This window comes from Pseudophryne corroboree, chromosome 1 (genome assembly GCF_028390025.1).
Source record: "Pseudophryne corroboree isolate aPseCor3 chromosome 1, aPseCor3.hap2, whole genome shotgun sequence".
In the NCBI taxonomy this organism is placed as follows: domain Eukaryota; kingdom Metazoa; phylum Chordata; class Amphibia; order Anura; family Myobatrachidae; genus Pseudophryne; species Pseudophryne corroboree.
Window position 1 is genome coordinate 41549065 of NC_086444.1, and position 19547 is coordinate 41568611.

The 19547-nt window shown below is 45.0% G+C and overlaps 1 protein-coding gene across 4 annotated transcripts in view; it reads left to right on the forward strand.

Annotated features, from left to right (window-relative positions):
* The window catches only part of FDX2 (ferredoxin 2), a 31897-nt gene extending 16171 nt beyond the window's left edge, over positions 1-15726 (forward strand). For all 4 annotated transcript variants that reach the window (XM_063958589.1, XM_063958599.1, XM_063958616.1 and 1 more), the window contains exons 3-6: positions 8251-8302; positions 9302-9408; positions 10779-10866; positions 11859-15726. In XM_063958589.1, the coding sequence (XP_063814659.1) occupies positions 8251-8302; positions 9302-9408; positions 10779-10866; positions 11859-12015 (404 nt within the window). In that variant the 3' untranslated portion in view covers positions 12016-15726. The remainder of the gene's footprint in view (positions 1-8250; positions 8303-9301; positions 9409-10778; positions 10867-11858) is intronic.
* Positions 15727-19547: the final 3821 nt, after the last annotated feature.

Below are 19547 nucleotides of genomic sequence, written 5' to 3' on the forward strand. Positions count from 1 at the left end.
AAAGTAGGTTTTTTATTTTCAGTGAGACCTGCTGGCAACAGGCTCACTGCACCGAGGGACTAAGGGGAGAAGAAGCGAACTCACCTGCGTGCAGAGTGGATTGGGCTTCTTAGGCTACTGGACATTAGCTCCAGAGGGACGATCACAGGCCCAGCCATGGATGGGTCCCGGAGCCGCGCCGCCGGCCCCCTTACAGAGCCAGAAGAGTGAAGAGGTCCGGAAAATCGGCGGCAGAAGACGTCCTGTCTTCAATAAGGTAGCGCACAGCACCGCAGCTGTGCGCCATTGCTCTCAGCACACTTCACACTCCGGTCACTGAGGGTGCAGGGCGCTGGGGGGGGGGGGCGCCCTGAGACGCAATAAAAAACCTTTTTTTGGCAAAAAATACATCACATATAGCTCCTGGGCTATATGGATGCATTTAACCCCTGCCAATTTTTCCATTAAAAAGCGGGAGAAAGGCCGCCGTGAAGGGGGCGGAGCCTATCTCCTCAGCACACTGGCGCCATTTTTTCCTCACAGCTCCGTTGGAGGAAGGCTCCCTGACTCTCCCCTGCAGTCCTGCACTACAGAGACAGGGTAAAACAAGAGAGGGGGGGCACTAAATTGGCATATTAATATATACAGCAGCTATATTAGGGAAAAACACTTATATAAGGTTATCCCTGTATATATATAGCGCTCTGGTGTGTGCTGGCAAACTCTCCCTCTGTCTCCCCAAAGGGCTAGTGGGGTCCTGTCCTCTATCAGAGCATTCCCTGTGTGTGTGTGCTGTGTGTCGGTACGCTGTGTCGACATGTATGAGGAGGAAAATGGTGTGGAGGCGGAGCAATTGCCTGTGTTAGTGATGTCACCCCCTAGGGAGTCGACACCTGACTGGATGGTCTTATGGAAAGAATTACGTGATAGTGTCGGCACTTTACAAAAGACTGTTGACGACATGAGACAGCCGGCAAATCAGTTAATACCTGTACAGGCGTCTCAAACACCGTCAGGGGCTATAAAACGCCCGTTACCTCAGGTCGATACTGACACGGACACTGACTCCAGTGTCGACGGTGAGGAAACAAACGTATTTTCCAGTAGGGCCACACGTTACATGATCACGGCAATGAAGGAGGTTTTGAACATTTCTGATACTACAAGTACCACAGAAAAGGGTATTATGTGGGGTGTGAAAAAACTACCCGTAGTTTTTCCTGAATCAGATGAATTAAATGAGATGATGAAGCGTGGGTTTCCCCCGATAAAAAACTGCTAATTTCTAAAAAATTATTGGCATTATACCCTTTCCCGCCAGAGGTGAGGGCGCGTTGGGAAACACCCCCTAGAGTGGATAAGGCGCTCACACGCTTATCAAAACAAGTGGCGTTACCGTCTCCTGATACGGCCGCCCTCAAGGAACCAGCTGATAGGAAGCTGGAAAATATCCTAAAAAGTATATACACACATACTGGTATTATACTGCGACCAGCAATCGCCTCAGCCTGGATGTGCAGTGCTGGGGTGGCTTGGTCGGATTCCCTGACTGAAAATATTGATACCCTGGACAGGGACAATATATTATTGACTATAGAGCATTTAAAGGATGCATTTCTATATATGCGTGATGCACAGAGGGATATTTGCACTCTGGCATCAAGAGTAAGTGCGATGTCCATTTCTGCCAGAAGAGGGTTATGGACGCGACAGTGGTCAGGTGATGCGGATTCCAAACGGCATATGGAAGTATTGCCGTATAAAGGGGAGGAGTTATTTGGGGTCGGTCTATCGGACCTGGTGGCAACGGCTGGGAAATCCACCTTTTTACCCCAAGTCACCTCACAGCAGAAAAAGATACCGTCTTTTCAGGCTCAGTCCTTTCGTCCCCATAAGGGCAAGCGGGCAAAAGGCCACTCATATCTGCCCCGGGGCAGAGGAAGGGGAAAAAGACTGCAGCAGACAGCCTCTTCCCACGAACAGAAGCCCTCCCCCGCTTCTGCCAAGTCCTCAGCATGACGCTGGGGCCTTACAAGCGGACTCAGGCAAGACGGTGGGGGCCCGTCTCAAGAATTTCAGCGCGCAGTGGGCTCACTCGCAAGTGGACCCCTGGATCCTGCAGGTAGTATCTCAGGGGTACAAATTGGAATTCGAGACGTTTCCCCCTCGCCGGTTCCTGAAGTCTGCTTTACCAACGTCTTCCCCCGACAGGGAGGCGGTATTGGAAGCCATTCACAAGCTGTATTCCCAGCAAGCGATAATCAAGGTACCCTTCCTACAACAGGGAAAGGGGTATTATTCCACGCTGTTTGTGGTACCGAAGCCGGACGGCTCGGTGAGACCCATTTTAAATCTGAAATCCTTGAGCACTTACATAAAAAGGTTCAAGTTCAAGATGGAGTCACTCAGAGCAGTGATAGCGAACCTGGAAGAAGGGGACTATATGGTGTCTCTGGACATCAAGGATGCTTACCTCCATGTCCCAATTTACCCTTCTCACCAAGGGTACCTCAGGTTTGTGGTACAGAACTGTCACTATCAGTTTCAGACGCTGCCGTTTGGATTGTCCACGGCACCCCGGGTCTTTACCAAGGTAATGGCCGAAATGATGATTCTTCTTCGAAGAAAAGGCGTCTTAATTATCCCTTACTTGGACGATCTCCTGATAAGGGCAAGGTCCAGAGAACAGTTAGAGGTCGGAGTAGCACTATCTCAAGTAGTACTACGACAGCACGGATGGATTCTAAATATTCCAAAATCGCAGCTGATTCCGACGACACGTCTGCTGTTCCTAGGAATGATTCTGGACACAGTACAGAAAAAGGTGTTTCTCCCGGAAGAGAAAGCCAGGGAGTTATCCGACCTAGTCAGGAACCTCCTAAGACCAGGCCAAGTGTCAGTACATCAATGCACAAGGGTCCTGGGAAAGATGGTGGCTTCTTACGAAGCGATTCCATTCGGCAGATTCCACGCAAGAACTTTTCAGTGGGATCTGCTGGACAAATGGTCCGGATCGCATCTTCAAATGCATCAGCGGATAACCCTGTCTCCAAGGACAAGGGTGTCTCTCCTGTGGTGGTTACAGAGTGCTCATCTCCTAGAGGGCCGCAGATTCGGCATTCAGGATTGGGTCCTGGTGACCACGGATGCCAGCCTGAGGGGCTGGGGAGCAGTCACACAGGGAAGAAATTTCCAGGGCTTGTGGTCAAGCATGGAAACGTCACTTCACATAAATATCCTGGAACTCAGGGCCATTTACAATGCCCTAAGTCAGGCAAGACCTCTGCTTCAGGGTCAGCCGGTGTTGATCCAGTCGGACAACATCACGGCAGTCGCCCACGTAAACAGACAGGGCGGCACAAGAAGCAGGAGGGCAATGACGGAAGTGGCAAGGATTCTTCGCTGGGCGGAAAATCATGTGATAGCACTGTCAGCAGTGTTCATTCCGGGAGTGGACAACTGGGAAGCAGACTTCCTCAGCAGACACGATCTTCACCCGGGGGAGTGGGGACTTCACCCAGAAGTCTTCCACATGATTGTGAACCGTTAGGAAAAACCAAAGGTGGACATGATGGCGTCCCGCCTCAACAAAAAACTGGACAGATATTGCGCCAGGTCAAGGGACCCTCAGGCAATAGCTGTGGACGCTCTGGTAACACCGTGGGTGTACCAGTCAGTGTATGTGTTCCCTCCTCTTCCTCTCATACCAAAAGTACTGAGAATCATAAGAAGGAGAGGAGTAAAGACTATACTCGTGGCTCCGGATTGGCCAAGAAGGACTTGGTACCCGGAAATTCAAGAGATGCTCACGGAAGACCCGTGGCCTCTACCTCTAAGAAAGGACCTGCTCCAGCAGGGACCATGTCTGTTCCAAGACTTACCGCGGCTGCGTTTGACGGCATGGCGGTTGAACGCCGGATCCTGAAGGAAAAAGGCATTCTGGATGAAGTCATCCCTACCCTGATCAAAGCCAGGAAGGATGTGACCGTACAACATTATCACCGTATTTGGCGAAAATATGTTGCGTGGTGCGAGGCCAGGAAGGCCCCTACAGAGGAATTTCAACTGGGTCGATTCCTGCATTTCCTGCAAACAGGACTGTCTATGGGCCTAAAATTAGGGTCCATTAAGGTTCAAATTTCGGCCCTGTCAATATTCTTCCAAAAAGAACTAGCTTCTGTTCCTGAAGTTCAGACGTTTGTCAAGGGAGTACTGCATATACAGCCTCCTTTTGTGCCTCCAGTGGCACCTTGGGATCTCAATGTAGTTTTGGAGTTCCTAAAATCACATTGGTTTGAACCACTCACCACTGTGGACTTAAAATATCTCACATAGGGGTCAATTCTATTCGGCAACTAAAGAATAGCGCCGGGAATTAGCTCCCGACGCTATTCAATTCAGCTAAAGTTAAGTCGGCGATGTCCCGTTCTCGCCGACTTAACAGGTAGTTTTGTCGGGAGAACGGGCATTCTCCGACTTAACTACCCGGCGCGAGGCAGCACTTTTGTCGGGTTTATTCTCTCATCCCCCGGGGATGAGAGAAGAATTCCCGACAATTGCGGGCAACTAGTAGCAGAATTGAATAGCGTCGGGAGCTAATTCCCAGCGCTATTCTTTAGTTGCCGAATAGAATTGACCCCATGGAAAGTGGTAATGCTGTTAGCCCTGGCTTCAGCCAGGCGTGTTTCAGAATTGGCGGCTTTATCCTATAAAAGCCCTTACCTAATTTTTCATACGGACAGGGCAGAATTGAGGACTCGTCCTCAATTTCTCCCTAAGGTGGTTTCAGCATTTCACTTAAACCAGCCTATTGTGGTGCCTGCGGCTACTAGGGACTTGGAGGATTCCAAGTTACTGGACGTAGTCAGGGCCCTGAAAATATATGTTTCCAGGACGGCTGGAGTCAGAAAATCTGACTCGCTGTTTATCCTGTATGCACCCAACAAGTTGGGTGCTCCTGCTTCTAAGCAGACTATTGCTCGTTGGATTTGTAGTACAATTCAGCTTGCACATTCTGTGGCAGGCCTGCCACAGCCAAAATCTGTAAAAGCCCATTCCACAAGGAAAGTGGGCTCATCTTGGGCGGCTGCCCGAGGGGTCTCGGCTTTACAACTTTGCCGAGCAGCTACTTGGTCAGGGGCAAACACGTTTGCTAAATTCTACAAATTTGATACCCTGGCTGAGGAGGACCTGGAGTTCTCTCATTCGGTGCTGCAGAGTCATCCGCACTCTCCCGCCCGTTTGGGAGCTTTGGTATAATCCCCATGGTCCTTTCGGAGTCCCCAGCATCCACTAGGACGTTAGAGAAAATAAGAATTTACTTACCGATAATTCTATTTCTCATAGTCCGTAGTGGATGCTGGGCGCCCATCCCAAGTGCGGATTGTCTGCATTACTTGTACATAGTTATTGTTACAAAAATCGGGTTATTGTTGTTGTGAGCCATCTTTTCAGAGGCTCCTTCTGTTATCATGCTGTTAACTGGGTTCAGATCACAAGTTGTACGGTGTGATTGGTGTGGCTGGTAAGAGTCTTACCCGGGATTCAAAATCCTTCCTTATTGTGTACGCTCGTCCGGGCACTGTATCCTAACTGAGGCTTGGAGGAGGGTCATAGGGGGAGGAGCCAGTGCACACCAGGTAGTCCTAAAGCTTTTTACTTTTGTGCCCAGTCTCCTGCGGAGCCGCTATTCCCCATGGTCCTTTCGGAGTCCCCAGCATCCACTACGGACTATGAGAAATAGAATTATCGGTAAGTAAATTCTTATTTTTTTTATCATGGTGATATTGATCTTAGGAGTATTAGCTGATGGAAAATGTATTTCCTAAGTACTTACATCCTGCTTTATACACAAGTCCCAAGTAAAATGTTTCTAAATGATAAAGAGATACTTGATAATCTGGACTCCGATTTAAATATGATGGTTCCAACTCTAATATTATAACAGTGTTTTTATTTTTATATATATATATATATATATATATATATATATATATAGTCAGAAGTAAACGAGCAGCGGCACTCAGGAGACTTTTTCAAAGTAAACAACGTGCAGAGATTTTAATCCATATTGAAATTGGGTGGATCAAATCAATATGGATTAAAATCTCTGCACGTTATTTACTTTGAAAAAGTCTGCTGAGTGCCGCTGCTTGTTTACTTCTGACTGTACATCCACGTTTCCAGAGGGCATCGGAGCATTATTTATTGAGGGGGAGTGCCGGTTCTTTTATTTATATATATATATATATATATATATATATATATGTATGTATATATATATATATATATATATATATATATATATATATATTTGGAAAAGCATGTACAGGTGCGCTGGTGACTCTATGATAAGCAGTCCACAGACCAACAGTCCGGGCTTGGAGCACAGGTAAGTTTAATTACCGCAGCACGTTTCTCCTATAATCACTCCGAACTCCAGGAGATAAGTTTTCTAGAAATAAAAGTAAGGAGAAGGTGCGCTCATAGTGCAAATCAATACTTTAATGGATAAAACACCAATATGTACCATCCAGGACAGGTAATTCAAAGACTCGTACCCTGATTACCCACACTGTGGGCTGATTACCACATGATATAAAAATGTTTCCTCCTGACGAAGTGATATACGAAATGCGTTGGGGCGTGGTCTGTCAGACGTCTCTCTTCTGCAAGTGTACTGGATGATCTGCTCGATTCCTCGGCACGGTGGCTTGACGGGTCCTGGCTTATTCACGGCCGGATACGGTGCTTGGTCCCGGACTGCAGTAGGCGATCACTGCTACAGCCTTGTGGAAACATTTTTATATCATGTGGTAATCAGCCCACAGTGTGGGTAATCAGGGTACGAGTCTTTGAATTACCTGTCCTGGATGGTACATATTGGTGTTTTATCCATTAAAGTATTGATTTGCACTATGAGCGCACCTTCTCCTTACTTTTATTTCTAGAAAAAAAAAAAAAAAAAAAAAATATATATATATATATATATATATATATATATATATATATATTTTCCAGATAGGACGTATGACGAGATGTATTCCTGTCTATAAGATTTACATATTATGGGCCTAGCTGTAGATCAAGATGTTTGTACTACAGAAGAGGGTTAAAAATAATATCTAATTAAGGAGATAACGTAAAAGACCCGTCTGCTATATTTTTTTTTTAGTGTTTTTGATGTAATTTTGTAATGTCAGCTCATGCTTATTGTAATGTTCATTCTAGCACCCTGCACCTTTCAAAACCTGTACAGTTCCTACTTTCTTGCTTGGAGAGTCACTCTATGCTTTGGTGCTTCTAGCACAGTCTGGTCTGTATTTCAGCACGAAGATACATATCAGACTATGCTAGAAGCACCACAGCAGAGCGCGACACCCCAGGCTGGAAAGAGGAACTGCACAGGTTTTGAAAGGTGCAGGGTGCTAGAATGAACACTATATTACATGTCTTTTTTCTTTTTGGAACCATTATGTATATGGACTGTGATTTTTTTTGTTTTATCAATCTTTATTGAGCTGGTTAAGATTGTAATAGTCTTTTGGCTGTTTTAAATTAGTTTCACACGTGGTCATCTGTGTGTGTCTCAGTGCTAAAAGACCAGTTGGCTCCATTAATGGTATTACATATGCAGGAAGTGACGACTGGTCTATTGTCTGTAGCCTGGCGTTATTTACATTAACCTGTACACTACCAGGCATGTCACAGATGTGTCAGCAGCCTATTTACACCGCTATCACCATGTGTGTGAAATCCTTTTAATCCACAGGCAGATGACGGTGTATTTAACAAGTGATAAGAGAGAAAAGCAATTGGTTTCTCTTTTAAAAATGAATGGATATAAATCAGTATTTTTGAAAACTTAGAAAGCGGTGTATACATTTATTTAAAAGAGCGTCCATTCCTCCAGTTTAATGTAAATGCAGAACTTCGTGGTAGATTTCCGAAGCTGCAGTTTATGCATGACGCTGCTTCTTGGCAGGTTTGACCTCAAAATTTAAAGCGGCACTTATATTAAGTGCGAACCACGATGGGCTTTGCACCTGATCTTAGCGCCACTTTAAATTCGGAAGGTAAACACCCTGAGAAATAGTGAACTTTCAAAAGCCACCGTAAATACACCCCTTTGGCTGTTTACCTACTGACGGGTTGCAGCGCGCAGCCGCTCCCACCTCCTCCTTACGTCTTCTGCATTATTGGGGGTTTTGTTTTGATTGTTTTCAACCCATGTGTATGGTTGAAAGATGTGACTGAGTTATTTGTGTTTAGCCGCCTCCAAGTCAGAAGATGACAGTGGTGCGAAGGAGCCGTGCGAGGACACGTAAGTACCATTTGTTCCTAGTGTTGGGATAATTGGGTTTATATTTACTCATTTCTGTCTCGCCGCTCAGTGTAAGTAAAATAAGTATCTAGCTGTCTAATGGGCCCTACACACTTGACGATGTGTGCGGGCGATATGAACGATCTCATTCAGTAATGAACGAGAATTTGTTCACATCGCTCAGTGTGTATGCGTCAACGATGAACGATGCGCGGCCCTGCGGTCGTTCGTAGTTGGTTCTCCGTCGCTTTGCAATGCAAGTCAATTTGGATGATGATCGATCATCGTCAAAATTGCAAGCATCGCTGAGTGTGTAGGGCCCATTAGCTTGGGCCTAGTATTTATCTGTGCAGGGTTCCTTAAATAAGCTCTCCACCTTCTAAGCGCTCATCTTGAATCCCAGATACTTGCAGGGTGCAGCTGTTCCCCGAAACGTCCTTGTATTGTGCCTGATGAGGACCCAGAGAGGACCCAGAGGAGCGTGCTAGATTAGGGGAACAGTGGGCGTGTACTATAGAAGAGATATAAATCTCCCATGCTGAGTAGGCACTCATTCAGGCACAGTGTATGTCAGGTTAAAGGAGCAGTGCAGCTTCACTGTAATGTGCGTTTTCTCCATTCATATACTGTGGTGGCTGCTTCTATTTTATGCTGCAGCAACGGCTCTAGCACCGGCATTAAGACGCCATCTTCTACCACCTCTAGTCTGTCTCTGTTGGCTGAATGTAAATTAGCGTAGCCCCTTGGATACCCACGTCAGCGATCAGGGAAAAGGAGCCTGTGCCCGCACTTAGTTCTAGATGTCACATGTACCCAAGGTTTAGCTGGTCTTTAACAGTGACAATTATGTAATATATGCCTTATACCTCCGGCTGAAAGTGCGGGCTGCGTATAGGACGTGGATTTCTCCTGTCAGTTAGCGATTTGACTGTGTTAGCGATTACATTTTATATGGCTGGTCTGATAGCACACATCTGCGTTGTCCTCTTTCACCCGCAGAGTGGATGTCGTGTTCGTGGACAGGGCCGGCAAGCGGATTCCTGCAAAAGGGCAAGTCGGGGAAAGCGTTTTATACCTAGCTCATCGGTACGACATTGAGTTGGAAGGTAGGTATAGACATCCGTTACAATGTAACTCCAGCTACTAGGTTTAGCTAAATGGGATATTTTGGGTGATATGTGGAAAGGACAGTGGTCAGTCTGGTAAACCCTGAGAGGACTCGCTGGTAAGCCGCTGCTGACAGTGTGCAGAAAGAGAAATGGAAAGTTATAGGGAGGCGATGATTTGAAATAGAGATGTGGATTCAGACACATCAGTCTTACCAGCCTGGAGAGTTCCGGGGGTAGGGGGGCACTCAGGAAAACTATATTTGCCATGGTAAAGGCATTGTAACCTGACTGGTTCTATGTGCTATTAAAAAAACTGTGTCCACTTTCAGACAACTTGAATTTACTGGTCTGTAGACGTCTTCCTACAACTTTGAGTAAATATTGTACATTGCTTTATCCGTCAGGGTTCAATGTGTAATTTTCCCGGAAGCCTTTACATGATCCAGGTTTATTCTCCATGCCTTTGGGTATGATGCAGAACCAATCTGTGGATATAACTATATTCAGTACACAGAGCAGACCTGAGCGTTGTCATATGCAAGGGCAACGGATAAACATCCCCGTGTATAAAGGGCCCTACACACTGGCCGAGCTGCCCGACGGTGGATACGGCCGACGGGCGACCCGGCGGCGGGGGGGGGAGTGAAGTTTCTTCACTCCACCCGTCACCCGGCTCCATAGACGTGCAGGCAAATATGGACGAGATCGTCCATATTGGCCTGCATGCACAGCCGACAGGGGACCAGCGATAAACGAGCGCGGGGCCGCGCATCGTTCATCGCTGGAGCCTCCACACTGAAAGATATGAACGAGTTCTCGTTCATTTATGAACGAGATCGTTCATATCTTTTCAAAAAAATCGGCCAGTGTGTAGGGCCTATTAGATACCAAGGGCATGGAACAAAGCTATACATATAATGCAATGTATTTTTTTATAAATCTGCACATTGGAGAGGAGCCTTACTGATGTTCATGGGTTCCTAGTGAAACAGAGAGGATGTAATGACAGTGTGTGAGTGTCACTACTGCCGCAGCCCCCTCTGAGCTAAGACGTGTGCATCCAGGCCGAGGGGGGGACATCACCTGTAATCCTAATGATGTCTGTATGATGTGACGTAGCACCTTTTAGCTTTGGAGTTAAACGTTCTATGGAAATCCTGCATTCAGTCCACAGGGGGGTATTCAGTTGTTTGAAAAGTCAGTTGGGCGTCTGTTTTTTCCTATCTAATAGACAGACACCCAACCGACTTTTCAAATAATTGAATTCCCCCCATGTCTGTTCCTAGCTTCACCTTTTTTTTTTTTTTTATTCTTTCATAAATGCTACTCTTACTTACCTTGATTGCTATAACAATTCTCCCAAACAGGAGCCTGTGAGTCGTCCCTCGCCTGCTCCACCTGCCACGTGTTTGTGAGCAGCGAGTTTTTCGATAAACTTCCAGAGCCGGACGAAAGGTAACTTGGTCACCATCGCTAGAAACCTCCTATAATTATATGCTGCAAGCACTAGTAAAATCACCCATTATTTGTTTTATTATTAGCACCTACACTTTTAATGGAATATATATACCAGGTGGATACATAGACATATGCATAAAATATATAAAGTCAGTCCAGCAATCAAGGGCAGCACACAGAAATAACCAGCGAGAAGATAAATGGTCCGTTAGGACCTGAGGCCATTTATCTGCTATTGCTGTGTATTTGTGAGTGCTGGCCTTGATTGCTGGAGTGACTACCCTGGGATTAGTTGCTGCAGTTGTGGTAGAGTTCTGGACAACTATGAACTTTATATATCATGTATAATAAATAATAATGAAAACATTTTTTTTATTTTATTTTTTTAAATCTATCAGTATAAATAATTAAACTGGGTATTTTTTTATACATAGATCACTTTTTTATTTTAATGGTCTGGGTTCTCACACACACACAAAAAAAAGTTACGCATTTCACAATCAAGACTTCTTTAGAGGGATTATGTATTTAGTTGTTCCATTTGCTGGGTTTAAAAATAAAAATGTATCCTTCTGATGAAGTTTATGGGGAGTAATGGTGAGGAAGAGGCAGCAGATACACGGTTCTGGTTGTTCACCATCCTCCTTCCTGTATATTAGGTTACTGACGCGTTTTCCCTGCCCAAGAGATGACGCAGAATTAGAGGGGAGTATAAGCAATATGACTGACAAAATACGGTGTGTGCTACAATGCGGCCCCTCTCCAGAGTTATCTGGGACGGTAAAACTTTTTTTTTTTTCCTTCTAAACAATGAGTAATAAATATAAAATATCTCCCGGTGTCAGGTCCACTTATAGAATAAGGATAGGTAGAGCTCAGGCATTTAGTTGGAGGCATAGGAAAAATGATTTTATTAAGGGTCCTTGCTGATATAATTTGCCATGGTTACGTTGCCAGAGGAGCGGCTCATTGTCTTTCTCCTTGTACAGGGAAGATGACATGTTGGATATGGCTCCGATGCTCCAGGAAAACTCCAGACTCGGCTGCCAAATCATCCTCACTAAAGAACTGAACGGAGCCGAGTTCACACTTCCTAAAATAACTAGAAACTTTTACGTAGATGGTCACGTGCCAAAGCCGCACTAAGGACCAGCGGGGGCAGGTGACGTATAATACGTAACATGACGCACAAGAGGAAATCCAGCTGCTACGCACAACGGAAATTGTTTTGTCTAAATACTCTTAGTTGTTCCGCTTAAGACAAATTGGATAAAACGTGTGGACCCATTAACCGTGTATAACCAATGATGAATTGTTCCCTATGCGGACAGCCGCCTGGTAACAGCATTAGACACATTCATATCCTGTAGTTGTCTGTTCCCCATCAATGCGCTGCTAACCCCAGACAATGATCGACATTTTACAGACCTGGATCTACAGCGCAGAGGAGTGCATCTACGACATGAATTAATGACACTAAAGAACCATTGTGGAGGGGAGACAATTGTCACATTTAAATGTTTGATACTGAATTGTACATATTTAAAAAAAAAAAAATGTTCCAGGTAACTGGTGTTTAATATAATAACGCAGAAGTTCTACAGGGAGATCTTAATGAGTAAATGCGTTAAATGTAAAATGAGCTATTGATTCAGAATAGGAACCATCTTGTTGTAGCCTGGCAGCGATGAGTCCGCGCTCAGCTTGTTGCACTATACTTATATGAAGGACACACTCATTAGTGTTCCTTATTATTTACAGAAAGTGGAAGAAGCCGCCGTGTGGCCTTAGCCAATACTCGGCCATTAACGTAACAGCTAGTGACGTCACAGACTCAGCCCCTAAGTGTAAGCGGTGTCTGCTTCCCTGTGGATATTAGTGCCTCATGCCTCAGTAATGCTACTTGGTTTATTGGTTTTAATAGACTCCAGTGTCATATATAGTTGCCTTTGCTCTGTCTATATTGAATCAGTGCTAACAGACATGCTGTATTCATATATTCAGGCAACAGAGATTCATACATATAACATGTTACTGTCAGCCCCTCTCCCACAACTTGCTAACGAGATATTGGCCATTATTCCATTCTTGCATATTGAATTCCCACGATGCAACACTAGGGTCTGGAGTTCAGCTACCTGGCTGTTGCTGAAGTGATCAGTGGCTCCCCAACCTGGTACGTTTTGGGAGAACAACGGTAAAAACTGCACCTGGTAATTTATTCCTTGGGAGATTTCTGAGGTTACTACCGTGCAATAGCAAGCGCATTATTTTTACATTTTGGCCACAAGATGGCGCTGTTTGTTATCTGTCCATTGATTACATTTTACTTATTTAATAAGAAAAAAAAGCATTGTGAAATATGAGGCAGAGTACGGGAGCTGGTGAGACAGTGTCCGCACGTTACAAAAGCACTTTGACCTCAGTAAATTAAGAATGAATAAAACTGAAAGTAATAATAGAGATACTCGTGCATTGTTCCCTGGGGGAAACAATCTTCAAATAAGCTGGAGCCAGGGGTTTTCAGAAAATGTCATTAACATGACACAGAGTATTTGTCACTGGCACTACTACCCCGCATTGATAAGATTGACGAAGGCGGATGCTCTGTGTCTGCAGATGTCAGTAGGAGTTCAAGCGACAGGGCTGCCATGTAAAGGTAGATTTACCATAGCATCCCTTTAAACCGGAACGCTTATGGATTACACAGGTTCTGTGACTGATTATAACCAGGTGAAATGCAGGCTTGAAGTCTGACAACCGCAGAACATGTATAATTGATTAGTGTCCCGGTTTATAGTATGGTAGGCATATGTAGTTAGTTTTTCAGAAGTTCATTCTCCTTTTAAAGGAGCCTTATTTGAATATTTTTCCCAGAGAGCATTGCCTGGAAGCCGCCTTACAGTTCTAGTGAGGTTGTTGAGCAACACAGACTGGCAGGATGTGACCACTGCTGGTCAGATGGAACCTGGCTGTGTAATGCTGTATCCTCTACATCAGTAGTTCTCAAACTCTGTCCTCAGGACCCCACACGGTTCACGTTTTCCCATGTCACCCAGCAGCTGCACTGTGTATCACCAACTGTCACATTTCAAAAATCTACAGGTGACCTGCAAAACATGAACCGTGTGGGGTCCTGAGGACTGAGTTTGAGAACCTGTGCTCTACATACATCCATTAAGCTGACCGAAACGTGGATCCAGTAATGCGTCCAGGTGCCACATTTTCCACAACACAACTTAATCAAAGGTAACCGTCATGTATACAATCTCGTGGCTAATACAGACATTTTTAGGACTTACCGCAACACCTGGCTAGTACATTTGGCACCATGACCCGTTTTATTAACATAATATTGTTTTACTCTATTTGGGGTAAGAACCTTTGGGGAGATGAGAACGCATAGCATTGCTCAGTCACACTGTTTTTGGCACATAGGACAGAACTAGTAATAGCTCTTGCGTAGCCAACAATTGCCACCTGGCCTCCGTGTGTATTTCATTAAATATGGGGGTTTTCTTCATTAAATATGTTCCGCAGGTCAGACAGGGCGGCCATTATTAGATATGGCTGACAGCGTAGTGTGTGATAGATGTATTAATGTCCCAAACTTGATCCCCAGAGCACTCTAAAGCTAGGTACACACTATACAATTATCTGGCAGATAATCTGCCAGATCTAGCTGGTTCGAATGAAAGTCTGGTAATGGATGACAGCAAATTACAATCTACCATTTGCTCCCAAACACTGGAAAATGAACAAACCCTGTCGTTCATACAAACTGGTTAAACACAAATTTAACCAACTTGAATGAACGACTGTTGTTGTCCGTTTTGCAGTGTTTGGGAGCAAATGGTCGATTGTCATTTGCTCTCATCCATTACCAAATTTTCTTTCCAACCAGCTAGATCTGACAGATAATTGTATAGTGTGTACCTAGCATAACAGTGCAGGTTTTAAGGATATCCATGCTTAATTACTAAATAAGTTTGAGTATACCATCTGCGCACAAGCACGGATATACTTAAAACCTGGATTGTTAGGGGGCTCTGAGGACTGAGTTTGGGAAACCCTGCCGTAGAGAATCAATGTTTTACCTTGGTTATTAAGTGGCACTTTGGATAACTTGCTGTGTGTGTGACCTAAACACTTATACATTGTCGCTGTTCTGGTCTACCCGCAGTAACACTCAGATTTGTTACAGCAAGTGTTACATAGTTTTGTGACTTAGGGCTTTCTTTTTGGGGTTTTTTTTAAATAGTTAAATTTTTTGACATTTAGGAAAGATAAGATTACGATAAATAATTTATTCGATGATTATATTCATGGTTGCTTTATATGTCCTCAAATAGGTCAGACTTTGTCAACAACACGTCATAACTCACCAACAACCTCACAGCAGCTGTCCAGCTCCGCAGCGTCATTCCTGTATTCTTGGCATTAAAGCCCACTCTTACCTGCACTAGAGCCTTTGGGCAGTCAGTGGGTTAAAGTATGTAAACTTATTCTGGACGCCAGGAAACCATTTGTGTCTTTACGTATTAATATGTTACATTACTTCTATATGAAGGGATTATTTAGAGTTGAATATGACGGGTGTAATTACCTGTAATCGGCTGTACCAAAGATTAGAATCCCCGCTTTACACCCAAGTGACACCTATTCCTAGAAACCTAGTGAAACAGGAACATGTCACATTGCTGTGTGTGTGCGGTGAGAAATACTGTTCTGAACTGATGCCTTTGCTTGTTGGTGCGTTTAGGACGATTGTATAGGCCGCTAGACAACGCACATTAAATATTGTCATGTTTATAGGTCAAGATGTTCCTCTGATAAATAAAGACGTTTCATGCTGTACATTGAGCTCCGTTGTCTTTGATGTCAGTAATAAGGTTATACAGGGCTGTGCAAGTTTTTGCCCCTTCCTGATTTCTTGTCACACTTCATTGTTTCAGATCCTCAAACAATATTGAATATAAAACAAAGACAATCTGAGCAAACACAAAATACAGTTTTGAGATAATCATTCTTTATTGTAGGGGGAAAAAGTTATCCAGCTTGTATCACCCATATGTAAAATGATTTCCTCCCACCTTTAACAGAACCATCTGCAACCACATATCCCAGTAACTGGAGATCAGTCTTCCACATTGCTTTAATCCAGCCACACTGAAGGGTTTTCGAGCATGAATTGCCCATTTAAGGTCGCAGCATCTGAACTGGATTCCAGGCAGTGCTGTAACTAAGCCACTCCAAATCCTTTTGAGCCATAAATAGGTGGACTTGCTCTTGTGCTTCGGATTGTTGTCTTGATGCTTAATCCAACTGCGCACGAGCTTCAGATCACGGACTGATGACCGGACATTCCCCCTCAGCATTTCATGATCACAACAATTATAGGGGTATACTCAATTAAAGTCTGATCCATTCCCACATGCATTTGTCGGAATGGATCCGACAAGCCCTATTCAGTGAGCAGGCAAATCCGACTGTCTGATTTGGCCGTTTCCGGTGTCCCGTCCTGCTGTCAGTGGCGGCCGGGGGGACGCCCTGCTATAGAGGTATCTGTGCCCTGCCTCATCTCCTCAATCCGACTTTTTTTAAAGTCTGATTGAGATTGTCGGAAACGGGACCAAAAACTGTTGAATTTGGTTCAGTTTCCGACAGAAGCACGCGGATCGGCGGCTATTCCGCCGGTCCACGCTCTTTCCGACAAGTCGAAATGCCCGACTCGTCTGAAAAATCTGGGTGGGACTGAATAGGTCAGAATCCCATCCGACCTGAAAAAGTCAAAACCTGACGTCTTTCAGACAAGACAGCAGGTTTCGACTTTAATTGATTATACCCCATAGTAAGTCACCCTGGTCCTAAAGCAACAGAGCATCCCCAACACCATCACACTACCGTCACCATTTTTGACTGTTTGTGTGATCATTTTATAAAAACTTTACGCCAGACGCAAGCTCCATTTTTGAGTCATCAGTCCAGTTTGGCAAATGTGGGACAAGCCTTCATGTTCTTCTCAGTTAGTAGTGGTTTGTGCACTGCAACTCTCCCCCATGGGTGCCATTTTTACCCAGTCTGTTATGGTGGACGGTAACGGAGGCCTGCCGTTCCTTAGCTGTTTATCTGGATTCTTTCGTAGCTTCTTGGATGAGTCGTTGATGCTATCTGGGGGAGATTCACTACTGTTCCTAGTTTTCTCCATGTGCAGAAGATAGCTGTCACTGTGGATCGCTGGAGTCCCAGAGCCTTAGACATGGCTCTGTAACCCCTTCCAGACTGATCTATTTCAATAACTCATCTCTTCTGGAATTTCTTGTGATCACAGCATAGACCTTTACGCCAAATGCACATTGCTGGAAAGGTTCTGCATGAGTGATGTTTAGATACAACAGTACTGACGCCCGGTTGTGCCTATCTAATTAAACCCAATTAATTAAATGTGGTTCATTGGTTGAATGAGTAACTAAAGGGGCAATTACTACATTACACAGGGACACTTGGGGTTGGAGAACTACTTTCCTTCAGTAAATGAAATGATCATTTAAAGACTATTTTGTGATTACACAGGGTTCCTGTGTTTTATATTCAATTTTGTTTGAAGATCTGAAACAATTACCGTATTTTTCGGACCATAAGACGCACCTAGTTTTTAGAGTAGGAAAACTGGGAAAAAAAATAGCCAGCATACACAGACAGACAGACACACACATCAGAGCCAGCATACACATAGACAGACACACACACACACATATATTGTAGACAGTACCAGTGGTTCCCCGCGTCCAGGCTCTCAGCTAACACTGCCCGCGGTGCACTCCTGAGGAAGGAGGAGGTGTGGGGGAGCGGGGGGAGCCACATGATGCCGGCTCTGCTGCTGGGCTCTGAGATGCGGCGCGCTCTGCTGATGACGGTGCAGCAGCATCCAGGACCCGCCGGTTCCCCGCGTCCAGGCTCTCAGCTAACGCTGCCTGCAGGGAAACTCCTGAGGAGGGAGGAGGTGTGGGGGAGCGGGGGGAGTCACATGATGCCGGCTCTGAGATGCGGCGCGATCTGCTGATGACGGCGCAGCAGCATCCAGGACCCGCCGCTACCCGCAAACTCCATCTGCATTGGCTCTTATTCGCTCCATAAGACGCACATACTTTCCCCCCCATATTTTTGGGGAGAAAAAGTGCGTCTTATGGTCCGAAAAATACGGTACATGTGACAAATATGCCAAAATAGAAGAAATCCAATTTGTTCAAAACATTTTCACACCACTGCACATTTAATCAAAATTAAGAGACACCACTTATCACTCAAACCCCTCCACTGACCCCAAATGCGCGGTTTACAACCATCTTCACCACAAAATGCCTCTCACCTACTACACTTCTCAAATCCACTACTCGCCCCTCACTGGGAGTAGCAGTGCCCACAGCGAATGTAACGGACTCCTAAAATCCTGCCTAAAAATTCACAGACATTGCTTTAATGAAGTGCACAGGAGTCTCACACTACAGAACATCCCTTCTCATCGGATATTACATGTGCTACTGGGGCAGTGTGTACAATGGGCCTAATCTGATCGCTCGCTAGGGGTTTTTTTTGCAGCCCTGCGAACAGATAGTCGCCGCCCACAGGGGAGTGTATTTTCACTTTGCAAGTGTTGTGAACGCATGTGTAGCAGAGCTGTACAAACAGATCTTGTGCAGTCTCTGCGCAGCCCAGGACTTACTCAGCCGCCCGCGATCACTTCAGTCTTTTTTGTGCCAGATTTGACGTCAGATACCCGCCCTGCAAACGCAATGGACACGCTTGTGTTTTTCCAAACACTCCCAGAAAACGGTCAGTTACCACCCACAAACGGCTTCTTCCTGTCAATCTCCTTGCGATAACCCGTGCGAATGGATTCTTCGCACAAACTCATCACTGAGCGGCGATCCGCTTTGTACCTGTGCGACACGCCTGCACATTACAGTGCATGCGCAGTTCTGACCTGATCACAGTGCTGCAAAAAACGCTAGCGAACGATCAGGTCTGAATTACCCACACCCCCCCCCCCCCCCAATGTCTCATAATGTGTAATTCCTCTGCTCGGGAAAATAATAAATTCTACTTCAGTCTTCTCTATAAATTCAACTTCTTCTCTATGTTATGACGCACTAAGGCATTGCTCTCAGCCCAAACACTCAATTAGAGGTGTGCCAAGGATGAAGATTGGTGGGGTGGAGGGAGCAGAGAACAGGTAAAAATGGGGCGTGGAGCAGGAAGGAGCTGAGGGCAGTACGCTATAATCATTCACTTTGTTCTAGAACGCTGACCGTTTATTCAAAGTCACTAATAAATACTTAGAGAATCAGGTACAAATATCCTTTTTACAATAAAAAAAAAAAAGGGCAATGTTACAAATACAAAAAGTAAGAAGAAGATGGCAAATTCAAACACATTAAATTGTGCTTTATACCCTTTTCTAAGTACTATATCCGAGGTGGGGCCTCTACATAGCTGAATCTACAGAGTGTAGGCTTTTTTTTTTGCGCCGACTCCCGGTGGCCCAGCTGTGGCATTAATGCACCACTAGCAGTGAGAGTACCACGTGCGCAGTCTAGAACAATGGTGGAGTTTTTGTGATACGAGAAGTTGTCAGCAACAAGGAGAGATGTGATGAGAAGAAAGTTGTGTCTGCTGGG